Genomic DNA, 20,994 nt, shown 5'->3' with positions numbered 1-20,994 from the left:
GTAAAATAAAAAACTTGAACAATCTCGCTGCTTTTTCTTCTGTGTGGGTGTATTCAAGCCGTGCGCTTCAGTTTGAATCTGAATAGAGCGTTCAGCGTGGGGGCGTGGTCACATTAGATATAATGAAGGGAGACATGAAAAACAGACATCGCGTTGTTTTCATATGGATTACTTTGTCACAGAATATCTGTTCGGCAGCACTTAAAGTTTTTAAAGTTTTCTATAGATATCTCTCTCATGTCTCTTCGTTGAGTATTCACGGAGTTACACTTCATTTTAATGACGTGTTTGTACATGACGATCAGCGCAGACAGGCTGCAGACAGCACACATACTGATACGACGCTCGGGAGAAAACAGACACATAACTTCATAATCATACTTCGCGTTGTGATTCGGAGATGCTCGTTGGTCTAAATAAAGTTGGTAATGAACCCTCTTTTATGGCCAAATGCTTTGAAAATCCGGCTCTACTCACCGATATTAGAAAAGCAGTCATCAGTGAAATGTTGTGAACACAACAAAAGGGATTTGTTGTACTGCTCTGGTATTGTGGTGAATAGTTCAGAGTAGGTCAGAGTTCATTTCTCCCAACACGGTGGGCGGAGATTATTATGCAAAGTGCTCCTAGTGACGTACATAGAGATGGGCAAAAGATTTGAAATCTATAACGACTCGTTTCAGCGATTCAGAGTCGACTCCTTACTTTAGAAGCCAATAACTTTATAAATCGTGTACTTTTTGGTTTAATACTTTGCACATTGTTTACACTGATGGACAGCTACATCATACACTGTAATACAGGTAATTTTTGATTTCCCATCTGTGTGGCTCTTTAAAGAAATATTTGTCCAAATTTAATAAAGCTGATACAGGCCTAAATTCAGTATCGATATGAGATAGTAAATAAATATATATTTTTTTTACTAAAATACTGAATACATTATTTGAAAATGCATCTACTTAAAAATTATTTGAACTTGATAAATCTTTACAATAAACAGATTTATGCTTTAGTCAAATAAGTCAAAATAAAAGTCCCACTTGTCTGTGAAACAGAAGAAACCTTGACTAAAATAATTTCCAATAATGTAACGCCAAATCTTGGTTGACCACTTGTCATTGCAGCATCTAGTGCACGAATGCAGTGTTTTTACAACACTGTCAGTTAAAAAATAAGTTTAACTTTCCACTTTGCTGCACTCAAGTTTTTAAACAAAAAATGCTTTTGATGTGAACGTCACCTTAGAAGGCAACTGCCAAGTAGGCAAGCCAGCTCACTAGGTTCTGGAACGGTGTCACACAGGACTTAACCAATAAAATGAATGCTTACAAAAGAAAGGGGGTGTACAGATATCTCCTATTTTACAATTCAGTGTAAAATGTTTATTCATAGCAAGCTCTTTGTGTTTGGTAGCTCTGTCTTTGTTCTCTCTACAGACGCTGGCCAGATGTCTTATCATGTGGGATGAGATCTTTCCCAATGCTGATTGGGTGACCAGTAATGTGCCTCAGGTATGTTAGAAGACTAACACCCTGCAGAGACTCCAATACTGCGTCCTGTTTCCAAATAGTTTCTCAAGGGGAAGCACATTTTTTCCTCGGGTCTTATTTTCGCTTCCTGTTTCCCTGTAAGTTCATAGCTTGGTCAAATATTTAGCAACGCTTGTGTTGTAAAACGTGGAGCTGTTTGGTCACTTTAGCCGTAGAGGTGGTGCGCAGGTCATTGAGCAAGAGAGGAGGGAGAGGAAGGTCATTGAGAAGTGCGTCTTTTAATTCTGAAGACATTTCACCATGCTGCAGTTGTGCCGCAGTGTTAATTTTGACACTAAATTTTAATTTAGTTTTAGTCTTAGTCTTTTGACTATAATTCTTTTTAGTTTTAGTCAAGTTTTAGTCATCTGATTTGTTTTAATTTTAGTCTTATTTTAGTCGACTAAAATTGCTTGGTATTTTAGTCGACTAAAATTGCTTGGTATTTTAGTCGACTAAAATAAGACTAAAATCAATAACAGATTTACTAGACAATTTTTTACAGCTGGTATAGGAAACAAACTTAACCAAAATATATAAAACACAAATTCAACTTTATTTCAACACAACTGTGTCTTTATTTCGATTCAAAAGCTTTTATGCAGCAACAAACACTGTCATGATAATATAAACAATAACTAGCTGCCAACTGACCATCAATAAAAGAAAAATAAAAGTTAGGTCCAGGACCTTAAAGCTTACAGCTGAGCTGAACAATAAGTTCATACATTTAAAGTAAATTAGGTGGATAAAAAAAGTAACAAGATTTTATAAGGTATTCATTTGTCTAGCAATATTGTATGTTTTAAATACTACAGTATTGCTAGATTTGTATGTATAATGATAGGATGTGAACATTCACGTTTCACATGACTAATATAGAAATATTTGTGATATTGTCAACAAGTAGAACATTATAAAATATACTAAACATTAGTATTAATCAAATGTATGTATCATAATATTACGTATTAGTATTGTGCGCTCATCTAACTTGAAGAAGGGGCTATTTTACATTACTTTTCAGTTCGTAATATTTAATGCTACAACATCTACGCACTGCAGTCTTCCAATTTTGCTTAGCTCAATAAACAAAAGAACATCGTTGTGAAATTACATTTGAAAAAATGTCCAGGTGGCTCGTCTGTAAATGTCTTTTCAAATTGGTTGTGTTCTTGCCACGAATGAGCGCTCCGCGTGCTTTACGCTTTGTTTACGCTGTTTTGTTTTGTTCGTCGTCAAACGTGAAGTGAGCTGTGGACATTTTGTCGCTCTTTTAGACATTACCTCTTCGAATGCCGTCTTCCCGGGAGCTCATTTAAAAACTGAAAACCTTCGCTTCACGTCTCAATAAGTCAGGCTCTGATTGGTTCTCTTCTCTCATGCAGTCTGTTCTGTTTTGCCGGTTCTTTTGCTCATTCCTCGCATCTCTCCCATCTGCTGATTTGATTTTCGTCACAGTCTATTTTCGTCTCGTCCTTTATTCGTTGACGATAATGTCAATCAATTTAGTCATAGTTTTAGTCTCCATCAGTGCCTTCTATTTTAGTTTTCGTTTCGTTTTCGTCCGCAAAAATATATTCGTGACGAAAATAATGACGAAAATATTTAGTCAACGAAATTAACACTGTTGTGCCGGATCTGCTTTCACACAGAAATGGTTCAAAACCAAGTTTCTGTGAACTTTTGTTGCTTTTATTTTCTAATTTTCGCATGCAAAAAGAAAAGATCAGTCACAATTCAGTATTTAAATATCAATGACATGATCACTGATGATAATTTTTGAATGCAAAATTTAGAAAATTTACAAAAAGATTAAAAAAATCTTCCATTTCACTGATTCCTAGCAAAGATTATAGATTTACCAAGACAGTGCACTCTTATTACTATGATTGGAAGTAAATGCTGTGTGCATTATGGCTATTTTATTGTGAGTTTCTCAGTAAGTTTTTGAGATTTCAATATTTCCCCATTCAAATAGTTAGACTTAATCTTGTATGCCCAAAATAACTGTCCGAAAGCATTGCAAATATGGCCTCCAAGTGAACATACTTTCCTTGAAAGGGACTTTGTTTCTAGCATTGAGAGTACACTTAATTTGGTTCATTGCTAGTGAACAGAGAGGATGTGACGTCATGTAGACGCACTGTCAGACTCTTAATATGATTAATGCTATAAAAGATAAGCTTTGTGTTTTCAGATCATCCAAGAAAACATCGGAAACCAGGAGCAGACGTCCGTTTCTGAGGATCTCAACATGGAGACCATAGTGTGAGTAGCATCTGTCTCTCTATGATGTTGTGATCGTGTGATTTCTAGGAGATCCTCAAACCCACGGACTATTTCTCGCCCATATGGAGGTGTTTTCTATTATGACTTTCCAATGAGTTTTTGTTCCTTTGATGACTGGAGCGAAATAAGGCAGACATTTGTCACTGTTTCCACAGTCAAGCTCATGACTATATAATTGCTGGAGGCTGCCTGGCCGTGGGATTCCGGTTTGCTGGGTCTGCAAATTCAGATGCTTTTGACTGCTTAGTAAGTGGACGTTTACTTCCCACTTACGGATTTGAGATCTTTCTGAAAGTTCCCTGAATATTCTTAATGTTTTCTTTCTTTATCAGTACAAATTTGCCAGAAACTTCATGCAGTGTCTAACGACCTCCACCGCTACAGTGGTGAGCATTTGTTTGCATTGAAGGCAATCATCGTCAGGTAATCACAAATATTTATTCACTCTTCACACAATGTCCGGTCAACTCCAGACAGGGCAGTATAACCTGCAGACGTGTTTAAGCATGGTCCTCCTGGCGGTTTCGATGGTGATGGCTGGTTCAGGGAACTTGAAAGTGTTGCAGCTGTGCCGATTCCTCCACAAACGCACCTTTGGAGAGATGAATTATGGCTTCCACATGGCCCATCACATGGCTTTGGGCCTGCTCTTCCTGGGAGGAGGGAGGTTAGTTGAGAAATTTATAAAAGAGTCCAATAATTACCAATACTACCCAGCACCTCATTTCACTTTATAGACGTTATTATGCAATTCATTAGTACTGTTTGCTAAGCATCACTATTGCTTAGTGTATTAAACAACCCTATGTACCAAAGTATAAAGTGCTACTGTGATATATATTTTTGTAAGCTTTTGGATTATTGTGGAAAACAAGCTCTGTGGCCTGCAAAGGTTTAGGATTATTGCATGTTTTTACATGTAAACACAAAGTGGCTATCGAAGCAGATTAGTGAGTAAATGAGTTTAGCCACAACTTCTGAAGTCCCATTTATGTTGACTTTTTTTAAGAGACATAAAAGCTTAAAAATAAATCATGAGTTGGATATTACAGATGTAGAATAAAATGTTAAAATTTCTTAACATGCGAACATTATTTCAGTCCCAAAACCCACTGACTTATGGTCAATTAAACCGTAAGTTAAAAATACTCGCTCGGTTTTAGGACTCATTCTAACTCATCCCACACATACATCAGTGATTCCACAGGACAAAGGTTTTTGAGAAGTGGCCAAACAAAGCGTGAGAACACGCCAGCTACAGTTCATGCTATTTATAACCACAGATAAAGCATTATTGTGTTTTTTGTCCCCTGACTTTGAAACTGCGATAATAGCCTTTATCCTAATACTTCCGTTCTTCTGTTATGAAATGCTTTTCTTTATCTCCTTTGACCCCACATTTCATCCTTTGCTAAATAGTGCATTAAAGGAAGTTTAGCCACAAAGGAATGCCGTCATCATTCACTTATTCTCATATTGTTCATGCTTCTGCATATTCAGTTACATTCGGTCACACAATGAATTAGATTCAGCCTTGATGTCAAATTTGCCTTGACATCAAGTTTAAATTTAGAAAAAATTAAATCACATTGGTCTGGCAAAGTGATGCATGTATATGAAAAATGAATGACAATTCAGGACCAAAATTTTAAATTCAGGTTGTAAAACTGAAAATGAATTTTATTTAATTGCCAATCAATTTGTCAAATAAAAACTAAGCTCTACAAACATTTGAATTACAACTTTTTAATAACAGAATAGTTTCTTCTACTAGTTTCTACTATAAATGGTGGCTATAATATATTTTTCAAACATAAATAAGACAACCAGTTTAGTAAAAATATAATGAATATGTTATAGTGCATGTTTTTTTTTTTTTTTTTTAGCTAACTATGACTTTCTTGAGATACACGACCATGACATATTTTTTATTAGCTGTTTTACTGACGTCTTTCCACGGTTGCAACACTGATTGAGCAATTACATGAGACATGATATGTTTGTTTCTTTCAACATATTTTCTGATATTCATTCATGCTTATTTTGTGCTCTAACTAGTAGTAAACTGTGTGAGATGATCGCCTGAACTGAGGTGCTACAGCAATCTGTGATGTAGTTCATGCATTAACCGTAAACAGCATTTATTGAAATATTGATGTTGAGGTTTAAGAATCCATATCATTTTTCATAATATTAATCAGCACTACCGTCCATATGGCTGACAAATTCACCTCTTTTATTTATTTTTCAACATGAAATCGACTGACACAAAGAAACACTAATGAAATATTGCTAATTCGTCAATGATTTTGTCCCTTCAAAACTATTTCAGCCAAAAGCTAAATTTACTGTTTCGGCTGTTTTGGAACATGAAAATGAATGTTGTTTTTAAACTCATGCATAATTTACCTTACACAAAAACGGCAGACACCACCCTGCCTGTACTGCCGCTATAGATATGAGAAGAATTGCATATTAAAAACTGTACATGCTTGTGTGAAGCAGTGAGCTGCAGGTGTTGTGGTGGGCCGGTGCACAAGCTCTTTTTAAAGAGAAATAAGGTGACCTCTAACCAGGTCAATAAAAGGCACAGTAAGAGCCTCTCGTCCTGTCAGAACCTGTTCAAGTGCACTCTTCAACTCGCCCATTATTTTTAAGTGAGGCCTTTTGAAAGAGCACAAATAGTACTGGTGAACAATGCATGACCAATTTCCCCCTCGCTACACAATTGCGTGTGTCACATGCGCTCTGAAATATTGCCTCCGGGGGACAACTGAATATGCAGCATGCACATCCTTTGTTTATTTTGCACTAATTTTCAAACATCAATTCACATGTATTGTTTATTTATGTTTTGCTCACTCAAATGGTAATCAAAAACCTTGTTTTTATGACATACTTGCTTTTCCCACAGGTACACACTCAGCACCTCCAACTCGGCCATTGCTGCCCTCCTTTGTGCACTTTATCCTCATTTTCCTGCTCACAGCACAGACAACAGGTAGACAACATCTGCTAACACACACACACGTCACAGTGAGCAAATATGGCTGTATTGTCTTAACTTCTGAGGAAAACCACTTTCATTTTTACTATAAATGAGACTTGTTACCTAGAATCGTGTGTGTGTGTGTGTGTGTGTGCATTAAATGCTCGTATCTGCATGGTGTCAAAAAGTATTTGCACACTTGAGTCACACTTAAAAACACGTGAATGACGTTGCATTAGATAAGAAGATATCAAACCTTGTGGCATTTGTTTCAAAGAACGAGCGCAAACACCGCTTTCATGTGATACATTTCACAAAACCATTTTCATTTTGAAATGACAAAATAAAAAATATAGACATTTTTGAGGCATTTTAAGCGTAAGTGTGCAATACTTTTGGTGGAGACTGTATTTCGTCAACTAAATGGACTGCTACTAAAAAAAAAAAAGAATAGAGATGAGAGTAAACACCTGACAGTAATTGAAACACATATTCCAGAGTTTCTAACTACAACTGAATGTCTGTCAGGCTGGTGTATGGGATTGAGTTTAAGGTTGGAAGTATAATCATCATTTTTTGTTTCTTCTAAACAGATGTTCTTGTTCGTCTTTGCAGGTATCACCTCCAGGCGTTGCGCCACCTGGCTGTGCTCGCGGCAGAACCGCGTCTGCTGGTGCCTGTAGATGTAGACACTCTCAAACCCTGCTACGCTCTGCTAGATGTCACCTACAAGGTGTGTGCTGCACGTGCCTCACGCCTTGATGTGGTCTTTCAAAACACACTTACATTCAATGAAGCCCAGTTTTATTTTAGTATGAATTATGTACTATTATGGTGTTTATTACATTTTTGAATGAGGTTTTATTTGTATATATTAATTTCTCAAAGTCAAAAAAGTTCTTCAGTTTTTTATTTTATTTGTTTAAAACATTTCTATTTAGCTTTATTTTAGTTTTAATAATTGTAATACTTCCGCTTATTTTATTTCGACTAGCTGTCAAGGTAAGATTATTATTTTTTTTTTCTAATTACTAATATTCATCTTTTTCAAAGTTTGCAAAATGCTTGAAAATGCTAGTGTGGACGGAGAGCGTTTTAAAACGAAAACACAGTTTTCAAATGCATCCGGATTAATGTAGACGTAGCCTAAATCAAAACAGACCATTTTTACTTTTTTAATTCACGTTATGAAAAATTTGTTTTTGTAATTGTTCACTAAAGTGCAACTATCTATCTATCTATCTATCTATCTATCTATCTATCTATCTATCTATCTATCTATCTATCTATCTATCTATCTATCTATCTATCTATCTATCGGTACGCGGTACGCATTATGTATACCGAACGGTTCGTTGGAGTATTTAATTATATTTGAAAAAAAAAAAAAAAAAGAGAGAGAGAAATATAATGATATGCGTTCAACAAGGTAGCCCAATAACCCAAACAACGTAACAGGCAACGCCCCTGACACTCCCGAAGAAGAAAAAAACACCATCTTATATGTTTATGTTAGGCTACTCAGCAGGCGCTCGCTCACTCAGTACACGCTGAAGGCTCGTTGCAAAATAGCCAATGCGTTTAACAGACTAGAAATGAGAAGATCCTCCAATAACCAACAGGTCTGGTGTTTGGGTGCACTTTGGATTCCCTTTAAGCTATAATGGTGATGGCAAGAGAGTGGTGGATAAAAAAACAACGGTATGTCGCATCTGCAACATGACAGGGTACACCAGCGGGATTACAAAAAAAAAAAAAAAAACACTAGCGGGAATATCTGGGATATATGCGTCAGTACTATCTGGGAAAAGACGAAAAAAAAGGAGAAACATGCACGCAGCAAACTATCCCTGCAGCATTTAGAAACTATAGCTTACAGGGAATCCAACCCAAACACCAGACCTGTTGGTTATTTTAGGATCTTATATTTCTGGTCTGTTAAATGCATTCGACATTTTGCAACGAGCCTTCAGCGCGTGCTGAGTGAGCGAGCGCCTTAGGGGCCGTTCACATATCGTGCCTAAAAACGCATGGAAAACGCTAAGCGCGTCTTTCTCCTCCTTTCCAAAGCGCTCGGGCAGAAGCGCTCATGAGGCGTCTGTCTTTGCTAAGCAACAATGACGTGCTCTCTCCATGAGACGCGGAAATTTCAGCGAAGGATAAATGGATTTGCAGCTCTAAAAATCGCTTGCAGTAGCTCTGCTACTAAATTTATTTCAAAATTGCAATCCATATACAACTATGATCAGCTGATCCTTCATCTTGGCTGAGCTCTCAACGTTGTTACGGGAAAGGATGAAGCTGATTGGTTGGTTCTTGTCACATGACCCGCGGTGCGCTTGCGGCATTCTGAAAAGTTGAGATGTTTTTACATTTTGCTGTATCTAAAACGTATCGAACCGAACCGTGACATCAGTGTATCGTATCGAACCGAACCGTGAATTTTGTGAACCGTTACACCCCTAATATATATATATATATATATATATATACATATATATATTAGTGCTGTCAAAATTAGCGCGTTAACGCATTCGATTAATTTGAAATATTTAACGCGTTAAAAAAAAATAACGCAATTAACGCGGTTGCAGTTTTTTTTATTTCCAGTTGTGGCCTATGTGTGTTCAACGTGCAAAGAAATATGGATAAGACCAAGGAAGGACTTTTAGACGGAAAGTTTCAGTATAAAACTCTGCCGGATTACTCTTCAGTCTGCCACAAGAAACATTACTCTTCATTCAGTCTGCCACAAGAAACCGCAACATTAAAATCATGAACTCAAATGTCATTGTTTAAAAAAAAACAAAAAAACAATGACTGTAACAGTGCGTAAATCAGACCTTTCTGTAACGCTAACGTTAATAAGCTTAAACGAAAATAAAGAAATAATTGTGTAGCGGAGTATTTTTTGTACACAGTGCCGCGAACTGTCAATCACTCCTGTACGCGTGCATCACTGTCCTCCTCAGCTGCAGCAACTTGCGCTCTCTCTCTTCATCAAGCTTTAAAACAAAAAGGGGACAAAAAGATCATATTGTCTTTGTGCATAGGCTATAGATTAATTAGATAAATGAATATCTAAATTTGTGCCTTGCCGTCTACGGTATTTTTTTAGAACTTAGAAAAAAGATGCTGCAGCCAATGAGCAGCCAGCGGGGGCTGGCTGCAGGACGACTCAACTTCCGCAGACAGTTTTTAATGTTTATCAGACAATAAATACTCAAGATTTTGCTTTAGTATAACTTCCGGGACAATTAGGGCCAGATTCGGGAGTCGGGACAACAGTTTAGATTTCGGGACTGTCCCGAATTTGGTGAGGTGTCTCATAACGAGTTTCACACACCTTCTCCGGCCACGTTGAGTTCTTGACACTTAACAGTGGGAAAAGCGACACATGCGCTATTCACTTGTATAACTTAAGGGTGAATGGGTAATGTAGTTTCTGCTCTGGGTGGGATGAATTAGGAAGCTTGCATTGTGAAGGGCGCTCTGAAAATCGGCAGTGCAGGTAAAAGATTAAAACCTCTATTAAAACAGATGTCCAAATGAGTGTACCGGTGCGCTACAAGCACGTTCTGGGCGCACGGAGAGGTGGCGGTAAGCTCAAGAGCTATATTTGGAAGTGGCGGTACTGAGTACCGGTGCGTACCGGCCCACTTAAAGCACTGGCAATGACTATACTTTGGAATTTTTTTGCAGTCCACTTAGAATTCAACATGGAAATCATTTTTGTTTTTTATTGGCATTGATTGTTTTGAAATTCAAATGGTACTTACATGCCTGTGTTTTTATTTCTGTAATAAATATGGCTTTCAAGCCAACATTTAATTTGCAGGATATTGATGGTTTATTGCAGGTATGTTGTTTACATGAGAAAATCGGTGTTACAAGTTAAACAAAAATTCCAATAAACAATCATATTTTGAATTTAAATAGTTTCTTTGTCTTGAGTTTACATTAATTATTTACATTTTACATTTACATATCCAAAAAGTTTCAGTCTTTTAATTGCGATTAATCGCGATTAATTTTAAAAAATTGTGCGATTAATTAGTTAATTTTTTTTAATCGATTGACAGCACTAATATATATATATATATATATATATATATATATATATATATATATATATATATATATATATATATATATATATATATATATATATATATATATTTGGAATCAGCTTTGATTTTTGTAATTTAAATTACTGCTTAATTTTTTTTAAATAATGTTATGTGCTTTTTGTCATTTTATTTGTTTTAAAAAAAAAATTATTAGACATTCATTTATTTTTATTTCATGTTGCCTCAACTGATATGTATTTTTCTTTTTTTTCATGTTTAGTTCAATAAAAATTTAATTTAGTTTTAGCTGACTATGATAACCTGCTGAAATTACTTTCCCTCTCAGATGGGGTGTGTGATAGAAAATAATGTTAACCAATAGCCAATCATTTGTTTGACAATAGTTGTAGGTAATTTGGCTGTGTGTGTGTGTGTGTGAAATGCACTGGTTAAAAGTTAAAGCTTGTCAATATGAGAAAATAAGAATATATCTTAAAAACGCAACTTGAGTCACACCTGGGATGAGTAGTGATGCTCTTAAGGATGAACTTGACCTTTCGACCTTCATATCAAGGTCAAAGGCTTCATCAAAAGTGCACTGCAAAATGATTTCACATCAAACTCTGAACCTTTTCATGATCCCTTTTCAATTCTCGTCTCAAATCATATTTTTCCCCTTATTTCACTTGCTAACATGGCACGGAATGCCTTTTTTTGTTGAAGAGTGTAATTAGCACATAGCTTCACATCCCAACATCTATCCGTCCTGTTGTGTGTGAGGCCATTAGGCCACATCAAAGAGATTCCTAGGTGATAAACACGGCGAAGGACTGTTGAAGGTTGACCGTGATGTCTTACCATGTTTCCCCTGATGCTTTGATGACTTATCTTTTCAATTAAATGACGCCAGCCAAAGGAAGGGAACCAGCTGTTCACAGCAATTACAAAGACGTCTTTGTTCACGCTGGCATAGAGTCACGCATAGTGAACGTAAACATAGTGATGCAAGGCGTTCGGCTTCTAATCTGTTTGTGCATGCATGTGGTATGTGTTTAATAGGAGACGCAGTGGTACGAGGAGACGACTGTGGAGTTGATGGCTCCCACCATGCTGCCTGAACTTAACCTTCTGAAACGGGTAATGAATTAAACCACTTCCAATACAAGCCCATACAACCTCCCTAAATCTGACATGATCGTTTTTTTCTTTGCATCCAGATTAAGGTGAAAGGTCCAAGATATTGGGAGCTGAACATTGACATCAGTAAAGGCACCCATCATCTACAGTGAGTCTGCATGCATGTTAATCGAGGTGGAATCAAACTAAACAACTATCTTGTATTCTAAGGCATCATAGCTATGCTCCAGATGTGAATGCTTTTTCAGTTGGTGCCCAGCAATGTTATGTCCTAATGTTATGTAACTTCATCTTGCAATCTATGAGAGCACCACACATGATCTTCAAGATAAGACAATCCCAGAAAGCACTGCGACAAGCTCAGTAAAAATGTTTTCGTTTATTTTCAAGTATTAGTGTACACATATATTATATACACACATAACCGTTCACAAATTCGGGGTCACGAATATGTAAATTAAGAATGCATATAAATGTAATTAGAAATTAAAACTCTTATTTAGCAAGGATATAGAATTATACAGGAGTCACACAAAGCATAGCTTTTTATTAAAATGAAAATAATTTTTTATTTATTTTTTTAATTAAGTTGTCTTTGACTGCAAAATCTATTTCAAAATCGGTTTTAAAAATTGTATATACTGTAATTTATTTATTTTACTTTTATTTTGTTTGTAAGTAATTATATTGTTTAATTATTATATACAATTCCTTGAAGTGTTGTTTTTAAACCTATTTAAAATTGTATTACTCTTGAGTTTTCCATGAATAGTCTTTGATGCTGATATGGTGCAATGATTAATAAACTTAATGATAAATAATAATTCAACAAGGAATCATTAAATTGACCAAAAGACATTTATTAGGTATTAAAGAGACATCAAAGTGCATTAAAGACACTTCTGATGTTATAAACATTTTCTATTTTAAATAAATGCTGTTCTTTTAAGCTTTTTATTCATCAAAGAATCATGAAAAATGCAAAAACTGTTCAGCTAGTTTAATATTAAAAATAATAAGCACATCACCATTTTCAGAAATCATGTGACTCTGAAGACTGGAGTAATGATGCTGAAAATGCATATTTTTGATTAAGTATTAAAATAAAATTTATTTCTGGGATGAAAATAAAACATTTATTTTAAATTGTAAAAAATATTTCATAATTTTATTTTTCACTGTATTTCTGATCAAATAAACACAGCCTCAGTGAAAAATAGAGACATCTTTTGAAAATATTAAACAAATATACCAAACCCAAACTTGTGAACAATAGTGTAGTTTTATGCTTAATGCTAACCTTTTAATTTAATCAATATAAATACTGTTTATGGAGCACACATAGTGTTCCTAATCGTTCACTTAATAGGTTCCATTTTTTGTTAGTATGCTTCTTTAGAAGGCAGCTCACTAGGTTTTGGAATGGAGCTCAAGTTAATTGTGATCAAGAATTTTAAGTAGGCTACATTCTGCTTTCTAGATCCATCCTGTCTAAAGACGGCGTTCTGTATGTGAAGTTACGTGCCGGACAGCTGCCCTACAAGGACGACCCTCAAGGCTGGAAGAGCTTACTGGCCCCCAACCTCAACAACAGAAGCGCTGAAGTGCGCACTTTTAAGGTCGGTCCATGTGCGCAATAAATATTACCAACAGTCCACAAACTGGTTTGGCCGACATATGCCAATATTTACTGTGTCACATGTCTGTTTGTATATAATTCAAGCATTAATCCACTCATGCAAATACAGAGGACAAAGGTGTAAAGATATTTCTGGGTGTTTGCTGAGGTCTTGTGTTCCTAATTGGATTAAAGTAGCATAACGTGTTCTTTCAAACTGCTGTAAAGAATGTTTTTTCATGTCAATGAGTTATTTTTCCCTTTCCTCCCACTTGTTGGTCTCCTACGCAGCCCGAGGTCATCTCAACCTTCACCTCAGACGTGGCTCTGGTCTCCTTCGCCGAGTACTTCTGCAGGGCCTCGGAAAACATGAAGCATGTGAGACCATAAACATGTTGTTTTAAGGCAAAGTGCTTGCTTTGGGTAATAGGAAAAAAGCATTCATGTCCCTACAGGGGCGAGGTCTTGTCCATGTGCATTCGTAAGGAACGAGACGTGGATGCTAAATAGTTGTCAGAGACCGAATTTAGCTTGACTTGATCTTTTAAAAAGAAAAGTCTTTGGTTTTTATGTTTATGCATCACAAGAAGATTATGCTGGGTCATTTTCAACTTAAAGGAACGATCTAGGGTCTGTTAAAAGTAATTTTTTTTTATAGCCAAAATTTGTCTTTTGTTCATGAAAAAGTATTTAGGCCTCCGTCAGTTTGCAAAAGTAAAAAGCAAGCATGTGTACAGTATCCAGGGATGCAAACGTGTCACTTTTTGGGGAAAATGTCTTTTTTGGATCCAAAGTCAGTCCTAGTTTCAGTGCAGCGTTGCATTCTTTTGTCATGAGAATTGTTTATAGGGCTCCCTGCGGTTCTCCATCAAATTAAAAGCTCTATGGTGTTATTTTTGAAAGGAAAGAAATAAAGACAACCATGAATATTAGTTAGCTCTGTACAATTATAGTAAAATTGTTAAATGATACTTGTTTAATGTAACAGCACCAATAGTATTATAACACTAGTAATACATTTATTTATTGATTTATGTTTTGCGATTTAATAAAAGAAAAACAGTAATGACAATTATAATTATTATTATTACTAGTAGTGTCAAAGTGATTTAGATAACTTGCATCTTTAATAAAGCACTTTTTGTACAGAAGGATTAACTCATAATAATGTTAAGCATGCCAGAAACGCTTAAACCCATGAACATTAATTTAAGACCTTTAGTATGTTGTCAAATACAACATACGGTAATGCAAATCACCTTCTTTTGCATATAAACAAACTGGAAATGTGTTTATAGTAAATACTCTTATAATGGAAGCTCAGCAGGAGAGCGGTCGTACCACAAATAAAAACTCTCGGTTTCAAAAGTGTAACCTTAACACATCAAAGCAGGTTTATTGTCATTTCTTTCCTACACGATAGAAGAGCAAATGAAATAAAGTGACGCCTCGAGCCTCGGTGCAAAGGTTTAACCAGAAAATGTCACGTTAGCTATAAATACCAAACGAATACAGTAAACATAGGAGTCAATATGACCCACTTTCCTGCTATGCTTGCCATTACCATAAACATTTATTTAGATTTCAATATTTATATTTATTTTTTGTTGTAAGTGTCTTTATGGCACAGATGATGTTCTTAGACATTAACTTAAGCGTAACCCGTAAATAAATTCCTAAAAAGTCGTAAGTATATAGTAAATAACACCATAATGATGTTGTTGCTGTAGTTTTCACACATTTTCTGTTTTATTACAGAAGCAGGAGACCGTGGCATTACTGTCAGCAATTCTGTATGAATGTGTGACACAGGAATACCCAGAAATGCTGCCTACACACATCTCTATTGACCAGGTCAGTTACAGTAAAGCATGAATGCATGCAAATATTGGGTGAATTAGTGGGTAAAATTACTGCTTTTTTACTTGGGTGGAATTTTTTTGGGTATCATTGTGTCGGTTTCTAAAAAGGTTTTTAAAATGTTTTGAAAGTAGACACTTTTGCTCACCAAGGCTGTATTTATTTGATCAAAAATACAGTAAAAATTTGCAATATTATTAGTTTAGAATATTTTTTATATATGTCATATTTTAAATTGCACTTTATTTTATATTATAAAATTTATTGTAAATTTTAAAGTGTAACTTATTTGATCAAAGGTGAATTTTTCAGCATCATTCCTCCAGTCTTCAGTGTCACATTATCTTCAGAAATCAGTCTAATATGCTGATCAAGAAACATTTATGATTATTATCATAAACCATAGTACATATTTTATTTAGCAATATAAATGTATTTATTTTTATTCATTTAAATAAAAAATAGTTATTTAAATGTATTATTATACAAATATTTTTGTTTTATTTTATAATTACCCAGATATTTCTTTGTATGATTCATCAGATTCCAGCCCAAAATCAACACTTAATCTTGAAATAATAAAATTAATAATATTTATGGCGAATCTAGCCAGGATTTTTGGATGAACGGAAAATCCATCCTTGAAACATATGTATTAACTGTCACTTTTGATAAATTTAATGCATACTTTCTGAATAAAACTACAAATTTCTTAAAGGGGTGGTTGATTCTGATTTTATTTTTTTTATTTTTTTTTACGTTAGTGTGTAATGTTGCTGTTTGAGGATAAACAGCATCTACAAAGTTACAAAGCTGAAAGGTCAATGCAAAATGAGATATCTTTTAAAATTTGGCATAAATTTACATAAACCCCACCCCCGGGAACATGTGATAAAGGGGGCGGGACCATATGATACACCTTGTGTATAGACAGACAGATATTTTTCACATAGCTATGAGAAGTTAAACATAGATGCGCATGGTTGTATAGATGTGCATGGTATTAAAAGCTAACATAAGCAGTAGCATTTACAAATAACAGCATATCTAAATGTATGAGACAACAACAAACAAAAAAGATACCATTAAGAGCCGTGCTTGCACAGGTTCTGTGTGATCCTCTTCACTAATATTATGAGTCTCAATCGGGCTAAAATTGATGTGCAATATTCACAACGTCATTGTTCACTATACAACCAGAGCACATGTCACTGAGGTTAGGGGCGGGTCGTTTAGATGTGCACTAGAGGCGGATAAGCCAATCACAACACACCGAGCCTGCTGACCAATCTGAGCCCATTGTGTATTTCTGAGGGAGGGGCTTCATAAAAACAGGAACTCATCGGACTGTACAGAGCGGTGTAGAATAAAGGTTAATTGTGTGAAAAATAATGTTTGTTTTTCTTCTAAAGCGAAGCATTAACACATTAGACTGTACCCATTGTACACAATCAAGCCTAGAAACAAAAAAGTCAAACACGCCTTTTAAAGAAAAAACTTACTTCGTTTTTCCAAACTTCGAGTCCACCTTGAATGAATCTTTTCACTGATCTTTTCACAATAATTTTGATGTTGCTGTGCTGATTGCATGTATGTGCTATGGTGAAAGAAGTGCATTATGTATGTAAAATGGCTTATTTCTACTTCATCTGCATAGTTTGATTTTGTTTATTAAATTTTTGTGTGTGTTTTTTTTACATAGTTTTTACACTTGGCATTCCCTGTGGACAGCTAAGAAATAATTTCTTTGTACAGGGAAACCTGTTTTCCTTCACTGTGCACATGACAATAAACGCTTTGGATCTTGAATCTTAACACACTTGTACGCTTCTCCGTAGGCCGTGCGGACTCTGGATCGAGGCGATCTCTGTGAGACGTTCAGTCTGTGGCAGATGAAGCTGGTGCTGGAGTTGTGTGAGAGCCGAGTCCTGCAGCAGCGGCTCAGAGACACACAGCGTCAGGGCCACGGCCTGCTGCTCAGCTCTGAGTTCCTGCCCGTCATGAAGAGCTCCGCCGACCGGGCCCTGGATCGCTGGCTCTGTGGTGAGCAGCATGACACAGCATCAGCGTCTAACATCAGTAGTTCACGTGCTTAGTCAGATTTTAGAGCTTCTGTGTCAGCTCCTCCAGTCAGCGTTTGGGTCTTGCGTGTGTTTAGTGTTTTGGTCAACACCTTCAGTAAGTGTGAAAGGCTGTAGTGATGTCTGCTCTCTGGAGCGGCTGGCAACTTAAAGGTTAACGCTAACTGTAGAACCATTCAGTTTTTATTTACATTGTTAACTTCCGCTCTCATTACTGTAAAGCAAAACAGATTCTAAATCATGTAGCATAATTATTATAGTTATAATTGGAGTATTTGTTGTACTGGCTTTATTCTAACTTTAATTGAACAATGATATTGCTGCATTCAAGTAATGGTGACATTTGCTTAATTGTCATAACGACAAAATGTACAAATCTTAATGGTCATAAAAAAACATGATTCATTTTCTTTGTACAAAATATAATTTTATAATAATAATTATAATAGATGCATTTATTATTTTAATTTAAAATAATTATTTATCAATATAAATATTCATAATCTTTTTTTTATTATGAAATAAAAAGTAATTATGTATTATTATTATTATTATATATATATATATATATATATATATATATATATATATATATATATATATATATATATAATTTTTTTTTTTTTTTTTTTTTTTTTTCTATTCTATAAATTCTGAAATATAGCCCATGTCTTTGAGATTCATGAATCCTGTATAAAGCATGTCTGGATCAGATTATAGCCCCAAATCAAAAATTATTTATAACATTTTTAAAAACTTAAAAACAACAACAACAACAACAATAATAATAAATGTATTTATTTTTCTAATTGTGAAATAATTATTTCTTAATATTATTATATTATATATGTTATTTAAACAAATAATTTAGATATAAAAACAGTATTTTTATAATTTTTATAATTTTTTTAAATAAATGCCTCTGACATATTTTGTGAGATTCATTCAAAGGTGAAGCCACACTAGACATTCACTTCTATTCATATTTGTACAGATGCATACATCATTTTTTCATCAAGTTTGAATCCTTAACTATTAAGCTAACAGCACTGTTATTTTTAACTCCCAGATAACAGTCACGTGCTGCAAGAGTACATGAGAGGACAGCCGATGAACAACGACACTGATGTCAACATGTTAGCCTGCTTCCTGGTTTACCATTCTATCCCCAGCCTCAAGAACATGGTGGCATCTGACCTGGAAGGTACATTACACTCCAATAGAAGCTAATTGCTGGTTTATTGAGAGAACCAAGAGTTAAATGTAGTTTAAAGTAAATTAAGTATGCTCATGCCATTCCAAACCGGTGACTGACTTAGTTCAAAACACAAAATGAAGCTCTTAAGGCACCACAAAACAATATTTCACTTCCAATTTCGGTCTGTTCCTCACACAAAGCTACCATATGGCTTCAGAAATATTTTTCAAGAGTCGTATGGACTACACTTAAAGCCCTGATATACTTCAAGCAAACTGGTGTGACATACAAAAAATAAAAAATCAGGCCAAAACGAAGCTCGTCTGGAGTTTGTTTTGGGAGTTTGAAACCACAAACTTTCCAGAAACATTCACTACAGCTAGTAAACCCCTTTGAAATACTATTAGTCTGTTGCAATTACATAATAAGTGTGCGTTCTTTGACATGGAAATCAGTTACCAGGATGAACACAGCAGAGCTGCTTTATAATAGACACTGAAGTTGTTCTAATGGAAGAGCAATATTGGTGCTGTAAAATCTGCTTACCGTATTTTTCTAACTATAAGCCGCACCTGAGTATAAGTCGCATCAGTCCAAAAATACGTCATGATGAGGAAAAAAACATATATAAGTCGCACTGGACTATAAGTCGCATTTATTTAGAACCAAGAACCAGGAGAAAACATTACCGTCTCCAGCCACGAGAGGGCGCTCTGTGTTCAGTGTAGACTACAGGAGCAGTGAGCAGCATAGAGCGCCCTCTAGCGGCTGGAGACAGTAATGTTTTCTCTCGGTTCATTTCTCTTAGTTCATGTCAAATAAATTTTTATAAATAAGTCGCACCTGACTATAAGTCGCAGGACCAGCCAAACTATGAAAAAAAAAGTGTGACTTATAGTCCGGAAAATACGGAACTTTTAAGAGTCCATTTGTTGATTTTTTTTTTTTTTTTTTTTTTTTTTTTTTTTTTCAGCCAGCTTTGTTTCAGTAGTTCAAGTAAATAAACAGTGCATTACTTTACGGTTCACCTTCAACAAAACATCCCCATTTATTTATCGTAAAACATGGCAGAAGATGCCTTTGTCCTGTTTTTTTTGTCAAAACTAAATACCATACTTCAGCAGTTTTGATTTCCCATGTGCATTATGGGTGTTGAAGTTTTCCTACCCTTTTCGCCCACTCTTTTAAACTTAAAATGCACTTCGACTACATAGATGGACAACTTTTATCTTATGGTTTTAAGTGATCTAAAAGCTTAAATGTTTCCTAAAAGTAAACTCAGGCATTTCACAATTCTTTTTAGTCCCTATGTGAAGGATAAAAATAACCTTTGTGCTTTTTTTCGAGTACAGTCCCTCGAAAGAATAAATAGTCATATTTTCGGCACAGCATGCGCAAGAATTAATAATGAGAGAAATGCAACTTTTAGGTCAGTTATTCCATTAAGCGCTGGATATCGGATCAATATGTTCTGAAATGTTGCACTGATCTGTAGTCAGTCTTTCTTGTACTTTATCTCCTAACATACTCTCTCTGTACAGGATGTTCCTGTTTTCCAGAGCTGCTGGTCAAGAGCAGTCAGTTGGGTGTTCCTGTACGTGCTCTGCTGCGTTTGAGTCCTCTGCTCCTCCAGAAACAATATTCTGGAGTTTAACCCAGCAATTCCTGGAGGTCAACCAACCTTCTCCTTATCCAGGTACCGCAGGGTCATGGTTGCCTTGTCCTCACAGGCCACAGGAACTGGCTGCATTCATTATGTGGACATTTTTATCAAATGATTGTGTCTTGGAGCCCTGGAGAAACATGTTTGCTCACCCCTGGTTTGACATGTATATAGTTTGTAACTATATTTGTACCTGTGATAATCCAGTCAGTAAATATGACTGGAGGAAATGGTTTTCATAAAGTATGCCTAGCTTGTATTAAAACAAAAAAACAAAAACTTGTTCTTGTCTGGTTTTTCAGGGGATTTTCAAATTTTTTTTAAATGTGTAATTGAAATAAACGCTGAAATAAGATATAAATGTAAATATTAGATGAAAAACCAAAATGTAAAAATGAGAAATGTTGCATTGGCTGTTAACTGAAAGATCAAATGCAAGTAAATGCCTAAACCTGGTATTAATTAAAAGTGTATATAGAAAACCAGTATATAAAAACAAAAACCAATAAAAACAATGAAAGCACGAATCAAATAATTACTAAAACTTGAACTAA

At 35.3% G+C, this 20,994-nt stretch overlaps 1 protein-coding gene across 2 annotated transcripts in view; it reads left to right on the top strand.

The window, feature by feature from the left end:
* LOC127970106 (anaphase-promoting complex subunit 1) overlaps positions 1-20,719 on the top strand; it is a 65,412-nt gene extending 44,693 nt beyond the window's left edge. For both annotated transcript variants that reach the window (XM_052572373.1, XM_052572372.1), the window contains exons 34-48: positions 1,440-1,514; positions 3,733-3,803; positions 3,980-4,070; positions 4,157-4,210; positions 4,298-4,491; positions 6,739-6,825; positions 7,429-7,546; positions 11,943-12,020; positions 12,101-12,168; positions 13,501-13,639; positions 13,930-14,016; positions 15,397-15,492; positions 17,337-17,541; positions 18,649-18,783; positions 20,319-20,719. In XM_052572373.1, coding sequence (XP_052428333.1) covers positions 1,440-1,514; positions 3,733-3,803; positions 3,980-4,070; positions 4,157-4,210; positions 4,298-4,491; positions 6,739-6,825; positions 7,429-7,546; positions 11,943-12,020; positions 12,101-12,168; positions 13,501-13,639; positions 13,930-14,016; positions 15,397-15,492; positions 17,337-17,541; positions 18,649-18,783; positions 20,319-20,431 — 1,611 coding nt within the window. In that variant the 3' untranslated portion in view covers positions 20,432-20,719. The remainder of the gene's footprint in view (positions 1-1,439; positions 1,515-3,732; positions 3,804-3,979; positions 4,071-4,156; positions 4,211-4,297; positions 4,492-6,738; positions 6,826-7,428; positions 7,547-11,942; positions 12,021-12,100; positions 12,169-13,500; positions 13,640-13,929; positions 14,017-15,396; positions 15,493-17,336; positions 17,542-18,648; positions 18,784-20,318) is intronic.
* Positions 20,720-20,994: the final 275 nt, after the last annotated feature.

Source organism: Carassius gibelio, chromosome B13 (assembly GCF_023724105.1).
Source record: "Carassius gibelio isolate Cgi1373 ecotype wild population from Czech Republic chromosome B13, carGib1.2-hapl.c, whole genome shotgun sequence".
NCBI classification, from domain to species: Eukaryota; Metazoa; Chordata; class Actinopteri; order Cypriniformes; family Cyprinidae; genus Carassius; species Carassius gibelio.
Note: the sequence above shows the minus strand (reverse complement) of the source record. Positions and strands in the feature narration are given on the sequence as shown.